The sequence below is a fragment of the Macaca thibetana genome, chromosome 6, assembly GCF_024542745.1.
Source record: "Macaca thibetana thibetana isolate TM-01 chromosome 6, ASM2454274v1, whole genome shotgun sequence".
In the NCBI taxonomy this organism is placed as follows: domain Eukaryota; kingdom Metazoa; phylum Chordata; class Mammalia; order Primates; family Cercopithecidae; genus Macaca; species Macaca thibetana.
In genome coordinates this window covers 108676157-108695411 of record NC_065583.1, presented here as the reverse complement: position 1 = coordinate 108695411, position 19255 = coordinate 108676157, and the positions used below count along the sequence as shown (strand labels likewise).

The window sequence follows — 19255 nt, the reverse complement described above, 5'->3', positions numbered from 1 at the left end:
TTTTGCCTATTAGTTGATGCAGTTTCTTCATTGTGTTGATAGTCTTTACAATTTGGTATGTTTTTGCAGTGGCTGGTACCAGTTGTTCCTTTCCATATTTAGTGTTTCCTTCAGGAGTTCTTGTAAGGTAGGCCTGGTGGTGACAAAATCTCTTAGCATTAGATTGTCTGTAAAGGGTTTTATTTCTCCTTCACTTATGAAGCTTAGTTTGGCTGGATATGAATTTCTGGGTTGAAAATTCTTTGCTTTAAGAATGTTGATATTAGCCCCCACTCTCTCCTGGCTTGTAGTGTTTCTTCAGAGAGATCCACTGTTAGCATGATAGGCTTCCCTTTGTGGGTAACCTGACCTTCCTCTCTGGCTGCCCTTAACATTTTTACCTTCATTTCAACCGTGGTGAATCTGACAATTATGTGTCTTGGGGTTGCTCTTCTCGAGGAGTATCTTCATGGTGTTCTTTGTATTTCCTGAATTTGAATGTTGCCTTGTCTTGATAGGCTGGGGAAGTTCTCCTGGATAATATCCTGAAGAGTGTTTTCCAACTTCGTTCCATTCTCCCCATCACTTTTAGGTACACCAATCAAATGTAGGTTTGGTCTTTTCACCTAGTCCCACATTTCTTGGAGGCTTTGTTCGTTCCTTTTCATTCTTTTTTCTCTAATCTTGTCTTCACACTCTATTTCATTAAGTTGATATTTAATCTCTGATAGCCTTTCTTCTGCTTGATTGATTCGGCTATTGATACTTGTGCATGCTTCACGCAGTTCTCATGCTGCGTTTCTCAGCTCTATCAGGTCATTTATATTCTTCTCTGAACTGGTTATTCTAGTTAACAAACCTTTTTTCAAGGTTCTCAGCTTCCTTGTGTTGGTTTAGAACATGCTCCTTTAGTTTGGAGGAGTTTGTTATTACTCACCCTCTGAAGCCTATTCTGTCCAATTTGTCAAATTCATTCTGTGTCCAGTTTTGTTCCCTTGCTGGCTAGGAGTTGTGATCCTTTGGAAGAGAAGAGGCATTCTGATTTTTGGAATTTTCAGCCTTTTTGCGCTGGTTTTTCCTCACCTTTGTGGATTTATATACCTTTGGTCTTTGATGTTGGTGACCTTTGGATGGGGTTTTTGTGTGGATGTCCTTTTTGTTGATGTTGATGCTATTTCTTTCTGTTTGTTACAGTCAGGCCCCTCTGCTGCAGGTTTGCTGGAGTTTGCTGGAAGTCCACTCCAGATTCTGTGTGCCTGGGTATCACCAGCAGAGACTGCAGAACAGCAAAGATTGCTGCCTTTTCCTTCCTCTGGAAACTTCATCCCAGAGGGGAACCTGCCAGATGCCAGCTGGAGCTCTCCTGCAAAGGTGTCTGTTGACACCTGCTGGGAGGTGTCTCCCAGTCAGGAGGCACGAGGGTCAGGAACCCACTTGAGGAGGCAGTCTGTCCCTTAGCAGAGCTCGAGCACTGTGCTGAAAGATTCGCTGCTCTCTTCAGAGCCCACAGGCAGGAAGGTTTAAGTCTGCTAAGGCTGCACCCATAGCCGCTCCTTCCCCCAGGTTCTCCATCCCAGGGAGATGGGAATTTTATCTATAAGCCCCTGACTGGGGCTGCTGCCTTTCTTTCAGAGATGCCCTGCTCAGAGAGGAGAAATCTAGAGAGGCAGTCTGGCTACCGCGGCTTTGCCAAGCTGCGGTGGGCTCCGCCGAGTTCGAACCTCCCGGAGGCTTTGTTTACACTGTGAGGGGAAAACCATGTACTGAAGCCTCAGTAATGGCAGACACCCCTCCCTACCAAGCTTAAGCATCCCAGGTCTACTTCAGACTGCTGTGCTGGCAGCAAAATTTCAAGCCAGTGAGTATTAGCTTGCTGGGTTCTGTGGGGGTGGGATCCACTGAGCTAGACCACTTGACTCCCTGGCTTCGGCCCCCTTTCCAGGGGAGTGCACACTTTAGTCTCACTGGTATTCCAGGCGTCACTGGGGTATGAAAAAAGAACTCCTGCAGCTAGTTCAGTGTCTGCCCAAATGGCCACGCAGATTTGTGCGTGAAACCCAGGGCCCTGGTGGTGTAGGGAGCTAAGGGAATCTCCCGGTCTGCGGGTTGCAAAGACTGTGGGAAAAGCATAGTATCTGGGCCAGAATGTACCATTCCTCACGGCTTCCCTTGACTAGGGGAGGGAGTTGCCCGACCCCTTGCACTTTCTGGGTGAGGCAACGCCCCATCCTGTTTCAACTCGTCCTCCGTGGGCTGCACCCACTATCTAACCAGTCCCAATGAGATGAGCCAGATACCTCAGTTGAAAATGCAGAAATCACCCACCTTCTGCGTTGATCTCGCTGGGAGCTGCAGACCTGAGCTCTTCCTATTCGGCCATCTTGCCACCCACCTCCAACAATCCTTTTTTCCAATATGTTGAATGTAATTACAGATATGTTAGAGCTTAAATCAGTTATTTTATATTTTGTTTTCTGTCTATTATCTCTGTTTTTCATTTCTCTGTTTTCTTTTCCTTATCGTCTTGTGGGTTATTTCCTGTGGGTTACATTTTAGAATTCCATATTAATTTTTGTTTTTGAGTGTATCTATTTCTTTTTTACTAGTTGCTTTAGGTATTAAAATTATACATATTTTTATAACTTAAAATTTTTCATATATTTGCTATGGTTTAAATGTGTCCCTTCCAAAATTCAGGCATTGCAAATGTGATGGTATTAGGTAGTAAAGTTTTTAAGAGGTAATTAAGTCATGAAAGTTCTTCCTCATTAATGTTATTAAGGCCCTTATAAAAGAGGCTTCATGCAACAAGAGGGTCTTCAGCAGACAACAGATGCCGATGCCTTGATCTAGGACTTCCCAGTTTCCAGAACTGTGAGAAAATAAATTTCAGTTTATTCTAAATTACTGTCTCAGGTATTGTGATATAACAGCATAAGTGGACTAAGTCAATATCGATATCAGACCTATCCTCGTGTACTTGTGGTGTAATTTTGCCAGTTCAAGTGAAGTGTACAAACCTTATTTCCCTTTATAGTTCCTTATCTTTTTTCTTTTATAATATGATTGTCCTAAGTATTCTCTCTACCAAATCAGATGTTAAAATTTCTGCTTTAATCCCTCAAGAGAAGGGAAGCCTATTATATTGACTCATATTTTTACTTAATGTGTTTTTTCTTTGCACTTAATGTTCCAATATTCTTTCTTTCATAATTTCCTTTTTGTTTAAAGAAATTTCTATAGTCATGCTTTTAGAAAAAAACTGCTAGTGACAAAATCTCTTAGTTTCCCTTCATCTGAGGACATCATTATTTCCCCCTCCATTCCTAAAGGATTTTTTTTTGCTGGATATTAGATTTGGGTTGACAGTTTTTTCCTCTCAGCACTTGAAAGATGTTGTGTCACTTCCTTATGGAGTCCATGGTTTCTGATGTGAGATCCACTGTCATTCAAATTGCTTTTCCCTTACAAGTAAGGTGTCATTTCTTGCACTCTGCTTTTAACAATTTTTTTCTATGCTCTTAGTTTTCAAAAGTTGAATGATACATCTTGGCATGAAATATCTTTGAGTTTATCCTATTAGGTTTCATTTGTCTTTTTTTTAGTAACAGCTTTATTGACATATAATTTTTAACCATAAAACTCACCCTTTTAAAGTTTATAATTCAGTGGTTTTTAGATTCCCAACATTGTGTAACCTCCACTATCTAATTTTAGAACACTTTAATCACCTAGAAAAGAAACCCTATACCTATTAGTAATCACTATTTCCCCTCCTGACCCTTGGAAACCACTGACATACTTTGTCTCTATAAATTTGCTTATTTTAGACTTTCACATAATCATGTAACATGTGGCTTTTGTAACTGGCTTCTTTTACTTAAAGCATAATGCTTTCAAGGTTGAGTCATACTCTGGCATGTATTAGCACTTTATTCCTTTTTAGTACCAATTAATAGTCCATTGTATATATATATACACACACACACACACACACACTATATTTTGTTTATTCATTAATCAATTGATGAACATTCGAGTTGTACCACTTTTTGGCTATTACAAATAATTACAAATAATCCTGCTTTTTGTACCACTTTTTGTGTAGACATATGTTTTCTTTTATTTGGAGTAGAATTCCTGAGTCATAGAGTAACTCTATATTTAATTGTTTGAGGAACTGCCACACTGTTTTCCAGAGCAGCTGTAGCATTTTACATTCCCACCAGCAGTGTATGGGGGTTCCAATTTCTCCATATCCTCCCCAATACGTGTTACCTGTACTTCATGTTATAGATATTCTAATGAGTGTGAAGTGGTGTCTCCTTGTTTTGATTTGCATTTCCCTAGTAGCTAATGATGTTGAGCTTCTTCTCATAAGCATATTCGTCATTTGTATATCTTATTTGAAGAAATGTCTATACAGATCCTTTCTCCATTTTTAATTAGGTTGTTTTTTATTATTGAGGTATAAGAGTTTTTATCTATACTAAATATAAATCTCTTATTGTATATGTGATTTGCAAATATTTTCTCCCATTCCGTGTGTTGTCTTTTCATTTTCTTTCTTGGTGGTGCCACTTGAAGCATGAAAGTTTAAAATTTTGATGAAATCCAACTTACTTACTTTTTCTTTTGTTGCTTGTGTTTTTGGTGTCATATGTAAGTCTTTTCCTAACTCCAGGTCACAAAACTTTACTTCCATGTTTACTTCTGATAATTTTATAGTTTTAGCACTTAGATTTTGTTCTATGATCCATTTTTCCTCTGAGTTAATTTTTATATATGGTGTGAAGCAGACGTCCAACTTTATTCTTTTGCATGTGAATACCCTGTTGTTTCAGCACTATTTGTTAAAAAATAATTACCTTCTTCCCATTTAACTGTTTTGGCTCCTTTGTTAAAAACTCACTCAGCTTCTTGAATCTGTAGGTTTATGTCTTTCACCAAATTTCAGAAGTTTTCAGACATTATTTATTTGAGTATTTTTAGCCTTACCCTCTTTCTTTTCTCCCTCTAGGACTCTGATTTCATGAATGTTACATCTTTTGTTGTAGTCACTTAGTTCCATGAGAATCTGCTCTTTTTAGTCTATTTTCTCTCTTTTGTTAGAGCGGATAATTTCTGTTCTTCTATCTTCAAGTTCCTTGATTTATTCCTTTGTCTCCTTCGTTCTGTTATTCAACTCATTTAGTTTTTAATTTTGATTATTGTATTTTTCAGTTCTAAAATTTCCATTTGGTTTTTCTTTATGTCTTCTACTTATCTAATGAGACTTCCTATTTTTTCATTTGTGTCAAGTGTTTTTGTAGTTGCTCACTGAAGCATTTTTATTTTTTAACATCTTTGTTAGATGATTTTTTTACATCTTTGTCAGATAATTCTAACATATTTGTCTTCTTGGTTTTGTCATTTATTAATGGTCTTTTTTCATATCGTTTGAGATCTTCCTAGTTCTTGATATATATCATGAGTGATTTTCATAAAACCTGGACATATGGGATATTTATGAGGTTTTGAATCTCATTAAAATCTCTTTTAGCTGGCTTTTTCTAACATGGTACTGGCAGGGGAAGTGGGTGTGGGGAGCAGGCCAAGTTGGAGGAGATATCCAAGTTCCTCATTTGGCCTTCACTGACACCCAGGATGGGAGACTCCTTATTACTGACGTATGATGATGAAAGTACTGGTTCTTTATTTGACCTTCTCCGACACCACCCTGGGAAGAAGGGGTTAGGACACCTCTAAATAATTACTTAATATTTTTCCATAATGCCAACCTGAAGATGTTTCAGTGTAAGGCAATTCTTTAAACTACCTAATAGTCTGGTGAGGGTAGGGGTCTATGCTCTCCACTAGGACTTTGCTGACATGAGTAGGATGGGGTCACAATTCTGTCTGTAGTTGCCTAGAGTATGCATTTATTGTCAAAAAGTTCTCTGTCTGCTATACTCCTTTTCTGGCCCTTCAGCTGGAGCAGTGTTTTGATGGGGCTTTTTTTGTCTGTGCCATTGGTGTTTCCAGGTTGCTGATATCTAAAGTTTCAAGTCTGGTGTATCTAAAGCAAAAGTAAACATAGGGAATTAACCATCATGTTGTTTCTTGGGTCCCAAGGTCTCTAGTTGATCTGTCTTTTTTCCACCATTTGGAGACTTTTATGTTTGCTTCATATGTAATGTTCAGAATTTTTCATTATACTTAGTGGGAGGAATAGGGACAAGTATATGTACTCCATCTTCCCAAAACTGGAAGTCTAAGTAGACCTTTTTATAAGCAGAATCGTATTATAATCACTAGGACATGTTAATACTTAAAGGAGCTTTGAAGTTGATTTTTCCCAACTCATAACTCCCTAATTTATCATTTTTAAGAATTCAAACTTTATATATTGGGCTTACTTTAAATGAGAAATGCCTGTAGATTATTTATACATTTCTGAATATTGACTACAGTTGTCCTCTTCAATATTTGAATTAAATTCTTCTAAATAATTACTGAAACTTTTTTTCATAATGTCAACCTGAAGATGTTTCAGTGTAAGGCAATTCTTTAAACTACATAATGTGAAATAATTGTCTTTCCAGAAGTATAAATGGAAACAATATTTTAGAAGATTCTATTCTATTTTTTTTATTTATTTATTTTTATTTTTTCATTTATTTTTGAGACAAAGCCTTGCTCTGTCACCCAGGCTGGAGTGCAAATGAATGGTGTGATCTTGGCTTACTGCAACCTCTGCCTCCCGGATTCAAGCGATTCTCCTGCCTAAGCCTCCTGAGTAGCTAGGATTACAGAAGCTCACCACCACACACAGCTAATTTTTGTATTTTTAGTAGAGACGAGGTTTCACCGTGTTGGCCAGGCTGGTCTCAAACTCCTGACCTCAGGTAATCTGCCCACCTCGGCCTCCCAAAGTGTTGGGATTACAGGCATGAGCCACTGCGCCCAGGCTTGTTCTATTTTAGAAGCTTGGCTGCATTTAAAAGATTACTTATCTTACCAGGTTTCTATATACTCACCAACAATTGCCTATTAAAGATATTTATTTAACAATTTTTGAACTTCCAGACCTACTTTTTCAATAATCATTCCTCCTTCTCAAACATCTTTGATTTATATTAATGTCTAGTAATACTTTCATTCACTGCCCTCTAACAACCTGCCCTGCACTCTGCTCATGAGTTCTTTATGTAACTTATCTTACTTAATCTCGTTTCAGACAAAAGAAAGTGAAGCTCAGAAAGACTGAACCAAAAGCATTCATAAGTGGTAAAGCCAGCGTCTGCATATAGGTCCTCTGCCTGCAAGCTCCACACTTGTTTTGACAATGCTACACCTGACAAAATAAGCATCTTGTCATTCGTAGGTGAAAGCTTATAGGCATGTTTTCTTCCTCAGATGCTATTTTGTAACTTCTAACATGTTTTTATTTTTATCTTGGTAAATTTTTCACCTGAGAAAATAAAATTAATACAGAAATTTAAAATATAAGGTATCTATGTTTTAAAGGTAAAAACAAAGTTTATAATTTTTAACTTCATTTTTGTCATTTAAAAATTATCAATAATTCTTCAAAGTTTTACCACATGAGCATATTTAGGTATAAAGAGAAAATACTACTGGATAGCTGCTATTATATGTGCAAAGGTGCAAAGAAAAATAAAATAAGCCATGTTAATAAATCCTTGTTAATGATAAGATTTACTCTTTAAAACATGTATTTTTAATTTGACCTAGAAGAGACAAAAAGGCTACATGTGTAAGAATCTGTATTTAACATAGAACTATTTTATATTAATATTTTCATTCACTTTGATTTTTACAAAAGAATACATATTTAATTTGCTTAATCTCAATTTTACAACATCTGATGATCAACATTTTTTTCTTTCAAACGATTGTGGCCAATAAATCCTCTTAGGCTAAATAATGTTGCTTTTTCTTCATTTCAATTATTTCTAAACTATTAATCAGAGGAACTCCTACTAATTGCTTAGTCAGCAGTATTTACATCTGTCATTATTTGCTAATCCTTTAGATTTTAGAAATATTTGTGTTTTTTCCTTTAGCAAAGAATAATGCAAATACTACACATCCTCTGATTTGTACAGATCCTAGTCCACGATGTAACTTTTCAAATGCAGAAATAAGCCATTTGTTATTTGGATAAATACACTTTTTCTGGGTATATTTTCCTGCAGATAAACTACCATTTAGGAAAGTTTATATTACATTTTTGTTCTTAGTAATCCACTCCTATTTGGGGGGGGGCTCTTTTTGATATACACTACTGTATTCAATTACTATCAAATTAACATTAGAACATGTTGAAATCATGAGTATTTTAGTTATCTATAATATTTTCCTTGCTAAGTTCAATTTCCCAATAATTAAAAAATGGTACTTTTAGTCTCAAATTTTAAGTTAAATAAACTAGTTGTTCCTGCAAAATGACTGTAGTTCAAATGAAAACTGTTAACATGTTTAGATGAACAAATAAATTATCTTAGTAAAAATTTACAGACATTTTCTAGTATTATATACTGCAATTTTACCTAAACTATGACAGGAAGGCAACAACTGTTACGTATTTTCAAAATATATACAGCACTTCCAGTAAGATAGTCGGAACTGCTGGTATTTCTACTCACATTGATCATGTGAGGAATATTATCACCGGAATCATCACCTTAGAAAATAAGAATCAGCTAGCTATGCAAATTTTAAGTATTTTTATACAGTAAATGTTACATATAAGAATCATCTGAGGGAAGGGAACTGATATTTATCTCATTACCGTTGTTGCAATTGGGTATAAAAACGTCCACCACTCCCATTTTGAATCATTTGCCGTACAGAAAATAGAGGACATTTTAATTTCTCATGATGGCAGGTTAGGGAGAGAAGGGCTTGTTATTTCTAAGAGCAAGAAAGTACAGTTTTATAGGATTGCACACCTGGAGACGTAAAAATTTTATAAATCACTGAATTTTAATTACATAGTAGTTTATACGCCAGATACAACACACGTCAAAAGCCTATTTTGTACTAAGCAGGCAGCCATCCACCCGCATCTACCTACCGAAGCCATTTCTGCTTTTTACCAGCGACGCTGGAACTGTGTTATTGTGGGATATGTTCAGTGTTGAACAGGCTCCCAGGGCACGGCTGTTACTTTGGAGGTTATGCTGGGGTACAGAAGTTAGGCTGGGGCAGGGCCGTCCTCCTAGGAGGGCCCAGCACAGTCTGAGCAACCACACTGGCGGGCCATTTTGCTCACAGCCCCACCGCGCAGGACAGCGTCTGCAGCTGCTGCGTGCGAGACCCAGAGGCTCCGGTCAGCGCGCCGGCCGCAGGGAGTGCGAGCACTTGTGAGCCCCGCGCCAGGCCGGTGAGGTCTGAAGCTACAGAGCCCGCTTAGAAAGCACTGCCGCGCGCTGCCGGACGCAGGCCCACAGGCCCAGCCGACCGAGGCCGCAGTTTTCCCAGCCCCGCCGCCGTTGCCAAGGCGACCGCCGCCGAACGTTCCCGCGGCGGGCTCCGCCCCCCGGCCAATCGGACCGGCGCTCGGTGGAGCCCAGATTCTCTTTGTTCCGCAGCCATTTCAGGCCCCGGACAGGAGGCAGTGCCGCTTCGGCCGAAGGCCTGAGCGCCCGAGGCCTCTGGGATGGTGTGGGACCGGGTAGGTGGCGTGAGGGTGCGCGGCCCCGAACTGGAGGGGCGGCAGTAGAGGCTGGGAGCTCCGAGCTGCCTGACGCGCCTACGGGAGAGACGCTGGGCTCGCTCGCTCTCCCGGTGCCCGCCCGGCCGTTTGAAGCCGGGAGGCAGCGGCGGCGCGGTTCTAACCCCAACAGCTGCCGGCCCAGGCGCCCTGCGGGACCCGGGTAGGGGGCAGGCGACGGCGGCTCCTCAGGTGTCCGAGGAGCCCGTCAGGGGCTGCGGGAGCCCGTTACAAGGGGCGGGAAGGGAATGATCTGATACTCAGGGAAGCGTTTGCCTCGCCTGTTAAGCTGTGGCGTTTGAGGGCCCTTGAGCGCTGCAGTCGGCTGCCCCGGGACGGCACCCTCCCACTGGTTCTGGGCGCTGGCCGGCGCTGCCCGAGATGGACCAGTCTTTGTCGCGCCCTGGGCCCCTCTGCCCGGGTCTCCCGCGTCGGCACACAGCGCCCATCGTCCTCACATGCAGCTTGCCGATCTCTTTCTCCCGGCGATTCTTTCTCCTTGGGGCTTCTTGGCCTCACGACATGTTTACATAATGTTTGTGACTGTACGGGTTTGGCGTGGGCTTGTGGGGTTTGCACTTCTACCTGCACTCCCATGCGTACAAGCAACAGGGAACAGCTGCTGAGGAGCAGACCGGCCACCACAATCAAGCTATTTTCGGAATGGCTTTCTTTAAAAATGATCGCGTGTTGCTTACTGATTTTAAAAATCAACTGGATTTTGCAAGGATTGCTTACAGTTTAAGTCTGTTATCTTAATCGCTAATCAGGTTGGTCTATCAGTAGATGTAAATGTAGAAAATTGAAATTGGAGGCTATCTACAAATTGATTTTGACAGCTGTATTAAGAAGCTTAATAACTGTCCTTTGAAACAGTAATGACTTAAATGATGAATGCGTAAATGGTACTTCTTTTACCCTAAAGAAAAGATACTTTTAAAATTGCAAGATGTATGGTGTAATAGGTGTTTGGAAATGAAGGTTGTAAAATGGCTGTCCTGACGTACTCACTTTTAGAATAACAAAACTTCCTGCAGGATTTTAAGTTTCCCTGTTGTATCAAAGCTTTCATATTAGAGTGGTGAAGAAGCTATATTTAGTGGAAAAGGGGAAAGTCCCGTTTTTTGGGAAAGGATCTGTTTTCCACTTTTATCTTACTTGGCACCCTAGTTGTTCCTAGAGAAGGCTGTATCAGGATGAAAATTAGCAACCACAAAAGGGAAATAGTAGTTTGAAGGTGCAGATTTCTTTTTCAGTCTCTAGCTATGCAATGCATAAATTTATACTAGTTTGGCAGTACGATTTTTACTTCGTGCAATTTAACGTGAGCCTAATGAAGTACTAGTGTTCTGTTTTCTTTTTCCTAAAAGGGGCCGCCACCCTGGATTAGTCTTGGTGTGGCTGCATCTTTGTCCTAGTCAGGAATTATTAAATTCCTCCCACTGAAATATCTATAAAAATCTTGTTTGCGCTTCTACCTCAACTCTCAGCGGCTTTATTACCATTATATAATGTGAACAGAATAAGATTTTTTGTAAAAATATATAATTCTAGTTGTAAGCTTTTCCGATATCAATACTTGTTATTGTATTCATTGTTTTTATGACTATAGTTTTTCTTATTTATAATTTTAAAGCCATTCCATGAACTCAGTTTTTCTAAGCGTTGTAAATGAGCTCCTACATTGAAATGTAAACATCTATATTTAGAAGAATTTCTTGACTTTTAAGCATGTTGGATTCTGCAAATGTTTTTATAAGAAAAGAAACCTGGTTATAAAGGAAGTCAAACCAAGTGACGTGTAATGAAATAAATTTATCAAATATAAACTGCAGAGAGGAGCACAGCAGTGAGTGGGGGAGTTCTTTTTATTGGCCAGGGTATAAATTGTGATTTTTTTTCCTGAGATTGATATTTGAATACATATTGGTGCCAAAAAGATATCCTCCCCCCTCAAAACAGTTTGGTTTACCAGCAAAAGGGTGAGAAAGCTGAGAGAATCAAAGAAACTGATGAGGTTTTCAAAAACAATGGAGAACAATGCCATCCTTAAAAAGGAAGGATCAGAAACAGTGAAATTCCCCTGGAGGTTGAGGATTTTTCTTAGTTGGCCCTATTCAGCCATTGCCATGGTAAATCTGTTGAGTGTTGGCAGGTGAAGGAGTCTTCTGAGTTGTACAAGGAATGAACTTCACAGTGGAAGACAGATGTTTGCAAGAGTGGTGCCTTAATCCGTATTGTGTTGCTGTAAAAGAATACCTGAGACTGGGTCCTTTATTAAGAGAAGAGGTTTATTATTTGGCTCACGGTTCTGCAGGCTGGGAAGTATAAGAAGCAAGGCGCCGCCATCTGGTCAGCTTGTTGTGCTGCATCATATCATGTTAGAGAAGGTCAAAGGGGAAGCTCCCCAGGCAAAGAAAGGGAAATCTGAGGGGGGAGGGGCCTGGCTTTCTAACAACTCACCCTCGGGGAACTAAATCATGTCCACGAGATCATGATCAAATTTCAACATGAATTTTGATGGAGACAGACACACCATATGCAAACTACAGCAAGTGGCAACTGATTTGTAATTATATGCGTGGATGTTAGTTGGGAGGTTTTCAAAAGCAAGTGTGATTGGGTTGCTTTGAAGGGTCCTTTGAAGTACTGTCAGTTGCTATAATAAGTAAGAATATTAGAGTTCTAGAGTCTCAATGGTCAAATGAGATATTGAAATGGGAAATAGGGAGGCAGATTTGTCTTGGAATTTTCTGGAGTAGATAGAATACATATAGGAATAGTGGCTACATCTTAATCCAAAAAGACACTCCATGCCAGAGCAAATATTACAACTCAGTACTGAAAAAAAAGCTGATAACCGTGAGACCATAAAGTTGGGATTGATATATGCCTTTTAACGGTTAAATTTTTAAAACAAAGCAACACTTTTCAGTGTAGTGTAGAGAACAGGCGCTTTAGAGCTACACTATTGGGATTCAGATTTTGGCACCTTCTGTAATTATCTGTGTGACCTTGGGCAAGTTATTTAATCTCACTTTTTCATCTTATGTTATGAGGAGTAAATGAGTTAATACAGTAAGCTCTTAAAACTGGGCCTGTCATGTATTAACTTTTTCATAGATAATAACTGCTGTTATCATCAATGTCATTATCATTGTTAATTATTTCAGAAAATATAGAAAACCATAAAATAAAAATTACAAATATCAGTACTACGTAGTAACTACTGTAAGCCCTTTGGTGCATTTCCTTCCAATGTTTTTTTCTGAGTTTATTGGATTTTTTTCACAGTTGACACTTTACTATGTGGGTAATTTTGTATTCTTTTTTCACCTAGCACCATAAGCATTTTCTTATGCTACTAAATTATTTTGTTACCATATTTAATGTTTGCATGTTTGTGTGGATTTCTCATTATTAAACAGTTTCTAAATTTTTTGCAGTTATAAGAAACACTGCAATGAACATCCTCATAAAAAATATCAATTTCTGCATTCTAGATTATGAAGATAGAGTCCCCAAAGCAAAAATACTGAGTCAAAGTAAACATCCAAAGCTCATGGTCCATACTGCCAAATTGCTTTTATTTAAGGGAATTTAATAATGAACTTATTAATACAATAAATTGAGACTACACAGTATTTATTGTTCCTGTTGCTTGGGGATTAGAAGAATAGAGAGTGGATTAACGTTTTACTTGTAATGTACTGGACATTATTTGTAGGCATTTAATATACATTGTCACTTTCATGTACATTTTTCTCATTTATTATCTTGGCTCTGTGTTATGCATGGGAGTTACTTCTATTTTACTGATGAGAAAACAAAGTGTAAATAGGTAAGTACTTTGTCCAAGGGCTCAGAGCGTTCGAGCCTGAATCTGAATCTAGATCTGCTTGGCTGCAAAGCTCATCATGCTGTTTTGTTTGTATACTTTTATATCATATACATACTTGGAATTTTATGCTGTAACTAACTATAGATCACAGACCACACTTTTGAGTTGGGAATAATGAATGGGTAAGTTGCAAAGTTAAACAAGACAGAGCTTAACTTTTCACATACATTTTAGAGAAAAATCTTTACCCAGGTGATATATAATTGGTAACAATTATATAAAACTGGGTTCTAAAGTGAATGCACCAAATATCTGTGGGTGCAACTCTTAATGATCTCAAAACAAATAAGTGAGAGAAAACTAAAGAAATCTCAAATTTAATTAAATCTGGGGAGTAAGAGGAATGAAAAGGCCCGTAAGTGCTTAAATTGAAATATGCATTTAGTAAAACTCCTGGTAAAGTAAATGAAGGTTCTACTGGGGAAATAAAAAAAAAAAATGTTTCACATAAGGAAAATAGAACTACCTACAAGGTAGGTAGTGGAGCCCCTTTATCCTAGATGCATATGTTCCTACCACAGATGAAAAAGTTAATCTTAGGAAGGATAAGATTCCACTACTTTTGTTTTTACTAAGAAAGGAATTAAGGAAGAGAAGTATTTCAGCAAATCATGAATATGCTAAATAAATGTAAATAAATTATTAGGAATAGGTGGTATCCACCAAATTTTAAAGAAATGAGTATGAAAGTACAGAACTCTTGATTATTATACTACCATTAGAAATTATGTTTTTGAAAAATATTTAATGAAATTAAATATATATTTTAACTGGAGCATAGCAGAACTAGGAAATGATGAGAGAGCTAGCAAACCATGAAGGACTTTGTGTGCCATTTATTAGTGCTGGCATTATCTCTTGTCGAGAGATTTACATACTAGTGGAGAAAGAGATGTGTAAATAAACAAGTTCAATAAGTGTATTTACAGATTTCGTGATATAAATCTGTAAAAACACCAAGAAAGGCCAGTAATAGATTCGTTGAGTAGAATAGGGGGAATGTCTGGAGCATTTTGGGAACTAGGAACAGCATTTCAGTGAGTGTGTCAGTAAAGATAAGTATCCGCTGTGTTCTTGGAAATCTTCAGCAGTTCAGGGGCCCTGAAAGGTATATAGCAGGGGTCCACAAGCTTTCTGTAAAGGGCCAGATAGCAAATAATTTCTGCTTTGTGGGCCATACCATCTCTACCACTGTAGTGCAAAAACAGTTATGAAACCAGTGGTATGGCCAGATTTGACTAAGGCCTTAATTAGACAAACTCTAATATATAGTACAGAGGGATTTGGAAGAGAGAGCACCTACTGAGCCTTATATCACCCTATCATGAGCCGTTGAAAGGTATGAAACGAATCTAGAAGAATGATTTGTGTGAATCATTAAGAAGAGAATAAAATAGATTTTTAAAGCACTCTACATCAATTTAAAAGGGAAAACAACTGTTTTTTAAGTGGGCAAGTTCCACAGAAGAGGAAATATGGCTAGCGGGTAAACATGGAATAATGATTTACCTCACCAGTAGACAAATGCAAAGTAAAGCAGTGACTTTTTTTTTCCTGCTCATTATACCGGCAAAAGAGAAAAAAGTTTTGTTAGTATGTATTGAGAAGGTTAAAGGGATAACATTGAATATATCAGTACAGCTATTTTAAAGTAAAAACAACTTTGACCCAGCAGTTTCCATTTCTTAGTGAAACACATGAGTGTATCATAGGAGTCATGTGTGCTAGGATTAGTCTTGGTCAGTAACCACAGAACCTCCAGACTTCCCGTTCACATTTTATCTCTGGCTCTCCATTCATAAAATGTTCTACACTTTTTTTGGAGATGGAGTCTCGCTCTGTTGCTCAGGCTGGAGTGCACTGGCGTGATTTCAGCTCACTGCAACCTCTGCCTCTTGTGTTCAAGCAATTCTCCTGCCTCAGCCTGCCTAATAACTGGGACTACAGGCACACACTGCCATGCCCAGCTGATTTTTTGTATTTTAGTAAAGACGAGGTTTCACTGTGTTGGCCAGGCAGGTCTCCAACTCCTGACTTCAGGCAATCCACCCACCTCGACCTCCCAAAGTGCTGGGATTACAGGTGTGAGCCACTGCGCTCGGACTGGGTCTACACTTTTTTTTTTTTTTTTTTGGAGACAGAGTCTAGCTCTCTTGCCCAGGCTGGAATGGGGTCTACACTTTTTCTTAAACCCCTTCTCAACTCTTCATACCCTTCTAGTGTGCCTTGTGAAATTAACTGTCTATCATCTGCAAAATCCAGTCGGAACCTATTCTTAGATGTTGTTTTCACTTTCTTGCTCTAATGGAAACCGGACTCTCTTCCACTGTGCACTTGTGGGTGTTTTTGTTTGTTTGCTCCATAACTTTCCTTACCACTGTTTCTAGAGGTGGGAAAGATATCTGTCACGAGTCTCCTTGCTTCTTTCAGACTATGCTTCCTCCTTTCTCCCTACAATCTTCAGTTTTGAATTATGTCATAAAGGCTCACTGTCCCACTCTCCAGTCTTTATATTGAAATTGATAAGAGTATACATAACTGATCGGCCCAAACTCTGGCCTGTCATTTCCTAGACCTCTCTTCCAGTGTTCTTCCCATCTACGCTATGTCAGCCACTCATTCCACAGTGATACCCTCCTATATTGTCAATAACTGCAATCTTTCCATAGTTGCCATTTCATGTGTTCTGCTCTGTTACCCCTTCTTCCTATTTTTGCAGCTCACTCCTAGTGCCTCAGCCCTAACCATCTTCTGACCCCAGTGGAATCTCCAACCCATTGATCCTATTACTATTCCCCCGCCCCTTACCCTCTTGATGTTTTTACTCCCTTTTACATGGAATTTACTCATCTAAATTTCATGGTTAATCAGTTTAATTACTTCTTTGGATCCCCTTCCTTGCTCTTTGCTTGTTTGGCAAAACCAGAGCCCTAGTTAAAACAAACTCTCTGGGTTTTTTTTTTTTTTTTTTTTTTTTTGCACTTGCCCCTATGTAACTGGGCATGGCCAGAAAAAAACCACGCAACCACACATGACCACAAACCTCAAGTGGGTCCGTAATGCTGCCCGGTGATTGTACTGTATTTCCTAGTCTGCTTACTCTCCCACTCTTCTAAATGACTATTTCATATCTTATTTTCCCCAAACCTTCCATATCTCTTTTCCCATCCTCACCTTCAGCTCATGACCTTGCTTCCCATTTTGCTAGGAAAATTGAAGTAATCAGAACTTCCATAGACTGCAACCACTCCACGTACCTCTGGCACTCTATTTATGAAATGGTCTATGCAGCATTTGCTCAGTACATGACTATCTCCCTGCCCATTACCTTAGATTAACTGTTCATATTCTTGTCTACCTTTGTACTAGGCCCCATTCTGTCTCATCTGCTCAAGGACTTGGCTTCACATTCTCTCCTTCCACATCATCAATTTTGTTCTCTTTATTGAATCATTTCTATCAGCAAACAAATATGCTATCATTTCTCTCCTCTTAGGAAAAAAATTGTCCCATTTCACCACATTACCCCAATTTTTTGTTTCCCGTGGGAGCAGTATTTCTCGAAATAGTTGTCTGTACTTGCTATTGCCAAGTTCTCTCCTCTAGTACTCTGTTAAACCCACTCTAGTCAGGCCTTTGTCTGCACCACTCCCACAGAAACAGCTCCTCTGGTTCTTCAGTAGCCCCCATATTGTTAAACGCCCTATGTTATTGATTCTCATCCTATGTGACCTGTCAGCAGCATTTGACACAGCTGTTTGCTTCCCTTAGCCTTGAAACCATTTCTTCTTTGCCTTCTAGGACGTCACACGTTCCTGGTTATCTGCTGTCTCAATGCTGGTCCTTGTAATTCTCCTTTTCCTTTATTTTCACTGACCTCTTAATGTTGGAGAGCCCCAATTTTATTGTTTGTTTGTTTGTTTCTATCTATGCTCATTTTATTGGTAATCTCATTTAGTCTCATGGCTTTAAATACCATGTAAATATCAACAATACCCAAATTTAGATCTTTAGCCCCTCTCCCCGATTCCAGTCTTATACGTGCAATTGCCTATTCAGCATCTCCCCGAAATGTTTAATAATAGACATCAAGTCGGCATACCCAAAAACTAAACTCCTAAACTTTCTCCCCAGTGCCTACCTTACCCACAGACTCCCCCATTTCTGTCAATGGCAACTCCATCCTGCAGCTCAGACCAAAATCTTGACCTTATTTTTTTACTTCACTTTTTCTTTTGCTCTTCAGATCTGTTCTTTCAGGACAATCTGTTTTCTGTATCATCAAAATACATCCAAAATCCTATCATGCCTCACCACCTCCCGCACTGCCACCACCCTTGTCCAAGCCACTACCATCACATCTTGTTGGATTACTGAAATAGGTTGCTATGTGGTCTGCCCTTTCTGCCCTAGCCCCTCCCAAGAGTATTTTCTCAATACAGTAGCCAGAATAAGCCTTTCGCAAATTAAGACAGTCCCTGTCACTTCTCCTGCAATGGCTTCTGTTATGGTCTGAATGTATGTGTCCTCCCAAACTTGAAATCCTAACTCCCAAGTTGATATTATTAGGAAATGGGGCCTTTAGGAGGCCATTAGGTCATGGAAGTGGAGTCCTCATGAACAGGATTGGTGCCCTTAAAAAGCCCTAGAGGCCAGGTGCGGTGGCTTATGTCTGTAATCCCAGCACTTTGGGAGGCTGAGGTGGGCGGATCACGAGGTCAGGAGATCGAGACCATCTTGGCTAACACAGTGAAACCCCATCTCTACTAAAAATACAAAAAATTCGCTGGGCGTGGTGGCACGTGCCTGTAGTCCCAGCTACTCGGGAGGCTGAGGCAGGAGAATCGCTTGAACCCAGGAGGCTGAAGTTGCAGTGAGCCGAGATCGCGCCACTGAACTCCAGCCTGAGTGACGTGGCGAGACTCTGTCTCAAAGCAAACAAACAAACAAAAACCCTAGAGAGATCCCTTGCCCTTTGTCTCTTGAGGACACAGCAAGAAGTCTGTGAGCTAGAATGCAGCCCTCACCAGATACTGAATATGTCTTGATCTTGGACTTCCCATCCTACAGAATGGTAAGAAATCGATTTCTGTTGTTTATGAGCTATCTCATTTGTGGTGTTTTGTGATAGCAACCTGAATGGACTAAGACATTCCCTTTCATTCAGTCAGAGAATAGCTGGTCCTGTGAGGCTTTACATGATCTGCCCAATCCACTCCACTTTCTCCTTACCCTCCTGACCTCATTAACTATTACCACTGTCTTCCTCTTGCTCACTGGCCTCCTTGCTATATCTGTCCTGTTCCTGCTTTAGATCTCTTGCTGGCTCCACTCTCTGAAATGTACTTCTTCCACATATCTGCTTGGCTCAATGGACTTACCTCCCAGTCTTTGCTCAGATCTTACCATCTATGAAACCCTATTTAATACTATATTATATCCTGCACTTCCCCCCCACCGCACTCTTATCCTGGACTCCTTTTTATTTTTTGCATAGCACATACCACCTTCTAACGTACTCTATTAGGGGTCAGCAAGCCACAGCTCCATGAGCTTCTGCCCTGTTTTTGTACATTCTATAAGCTAAGAATAGTTTTTACATTTTTAAAGGATTGTAAAAACAAAGCAAAAAATATGTGACATATATATGTGGC

At 39.5% G+C, this 19255-nt stretch overlaps 2 protein-coding genes across 2 annotated transcripts in view; one reads left to right on the top strand and one right to left on the bottom strand.

Annotated features, from left to right (window-relative positions):
• The window catches only part of MRPS27 (mitochondrial ribosomal protein S27), a 1100726-nt gene that overhangs the window by 592211 nt on the left and 489260 nt on the right, over positions 1-19255 (bottom strand). The gene's annotated exons all lie outside the window — the stretch shown is intronic.
• Positions 9497-19255, top strand: part of TNPO1 (transportin 1) — a 97604-nt gene continuing 87845 nt past the window's right edge. Inside the window, exon 1 of the mRNA XM_050793535.1 lies at positions 9497-9661. Within this exon, the coding sequence (XP_050649492.1) occupies positions 9647-9661 (15 nt within the window). The 5' untranslated portion in view covers positions 9497-9646. The remainder of the gene's footprint in view (positions 9662-19255) is intronic.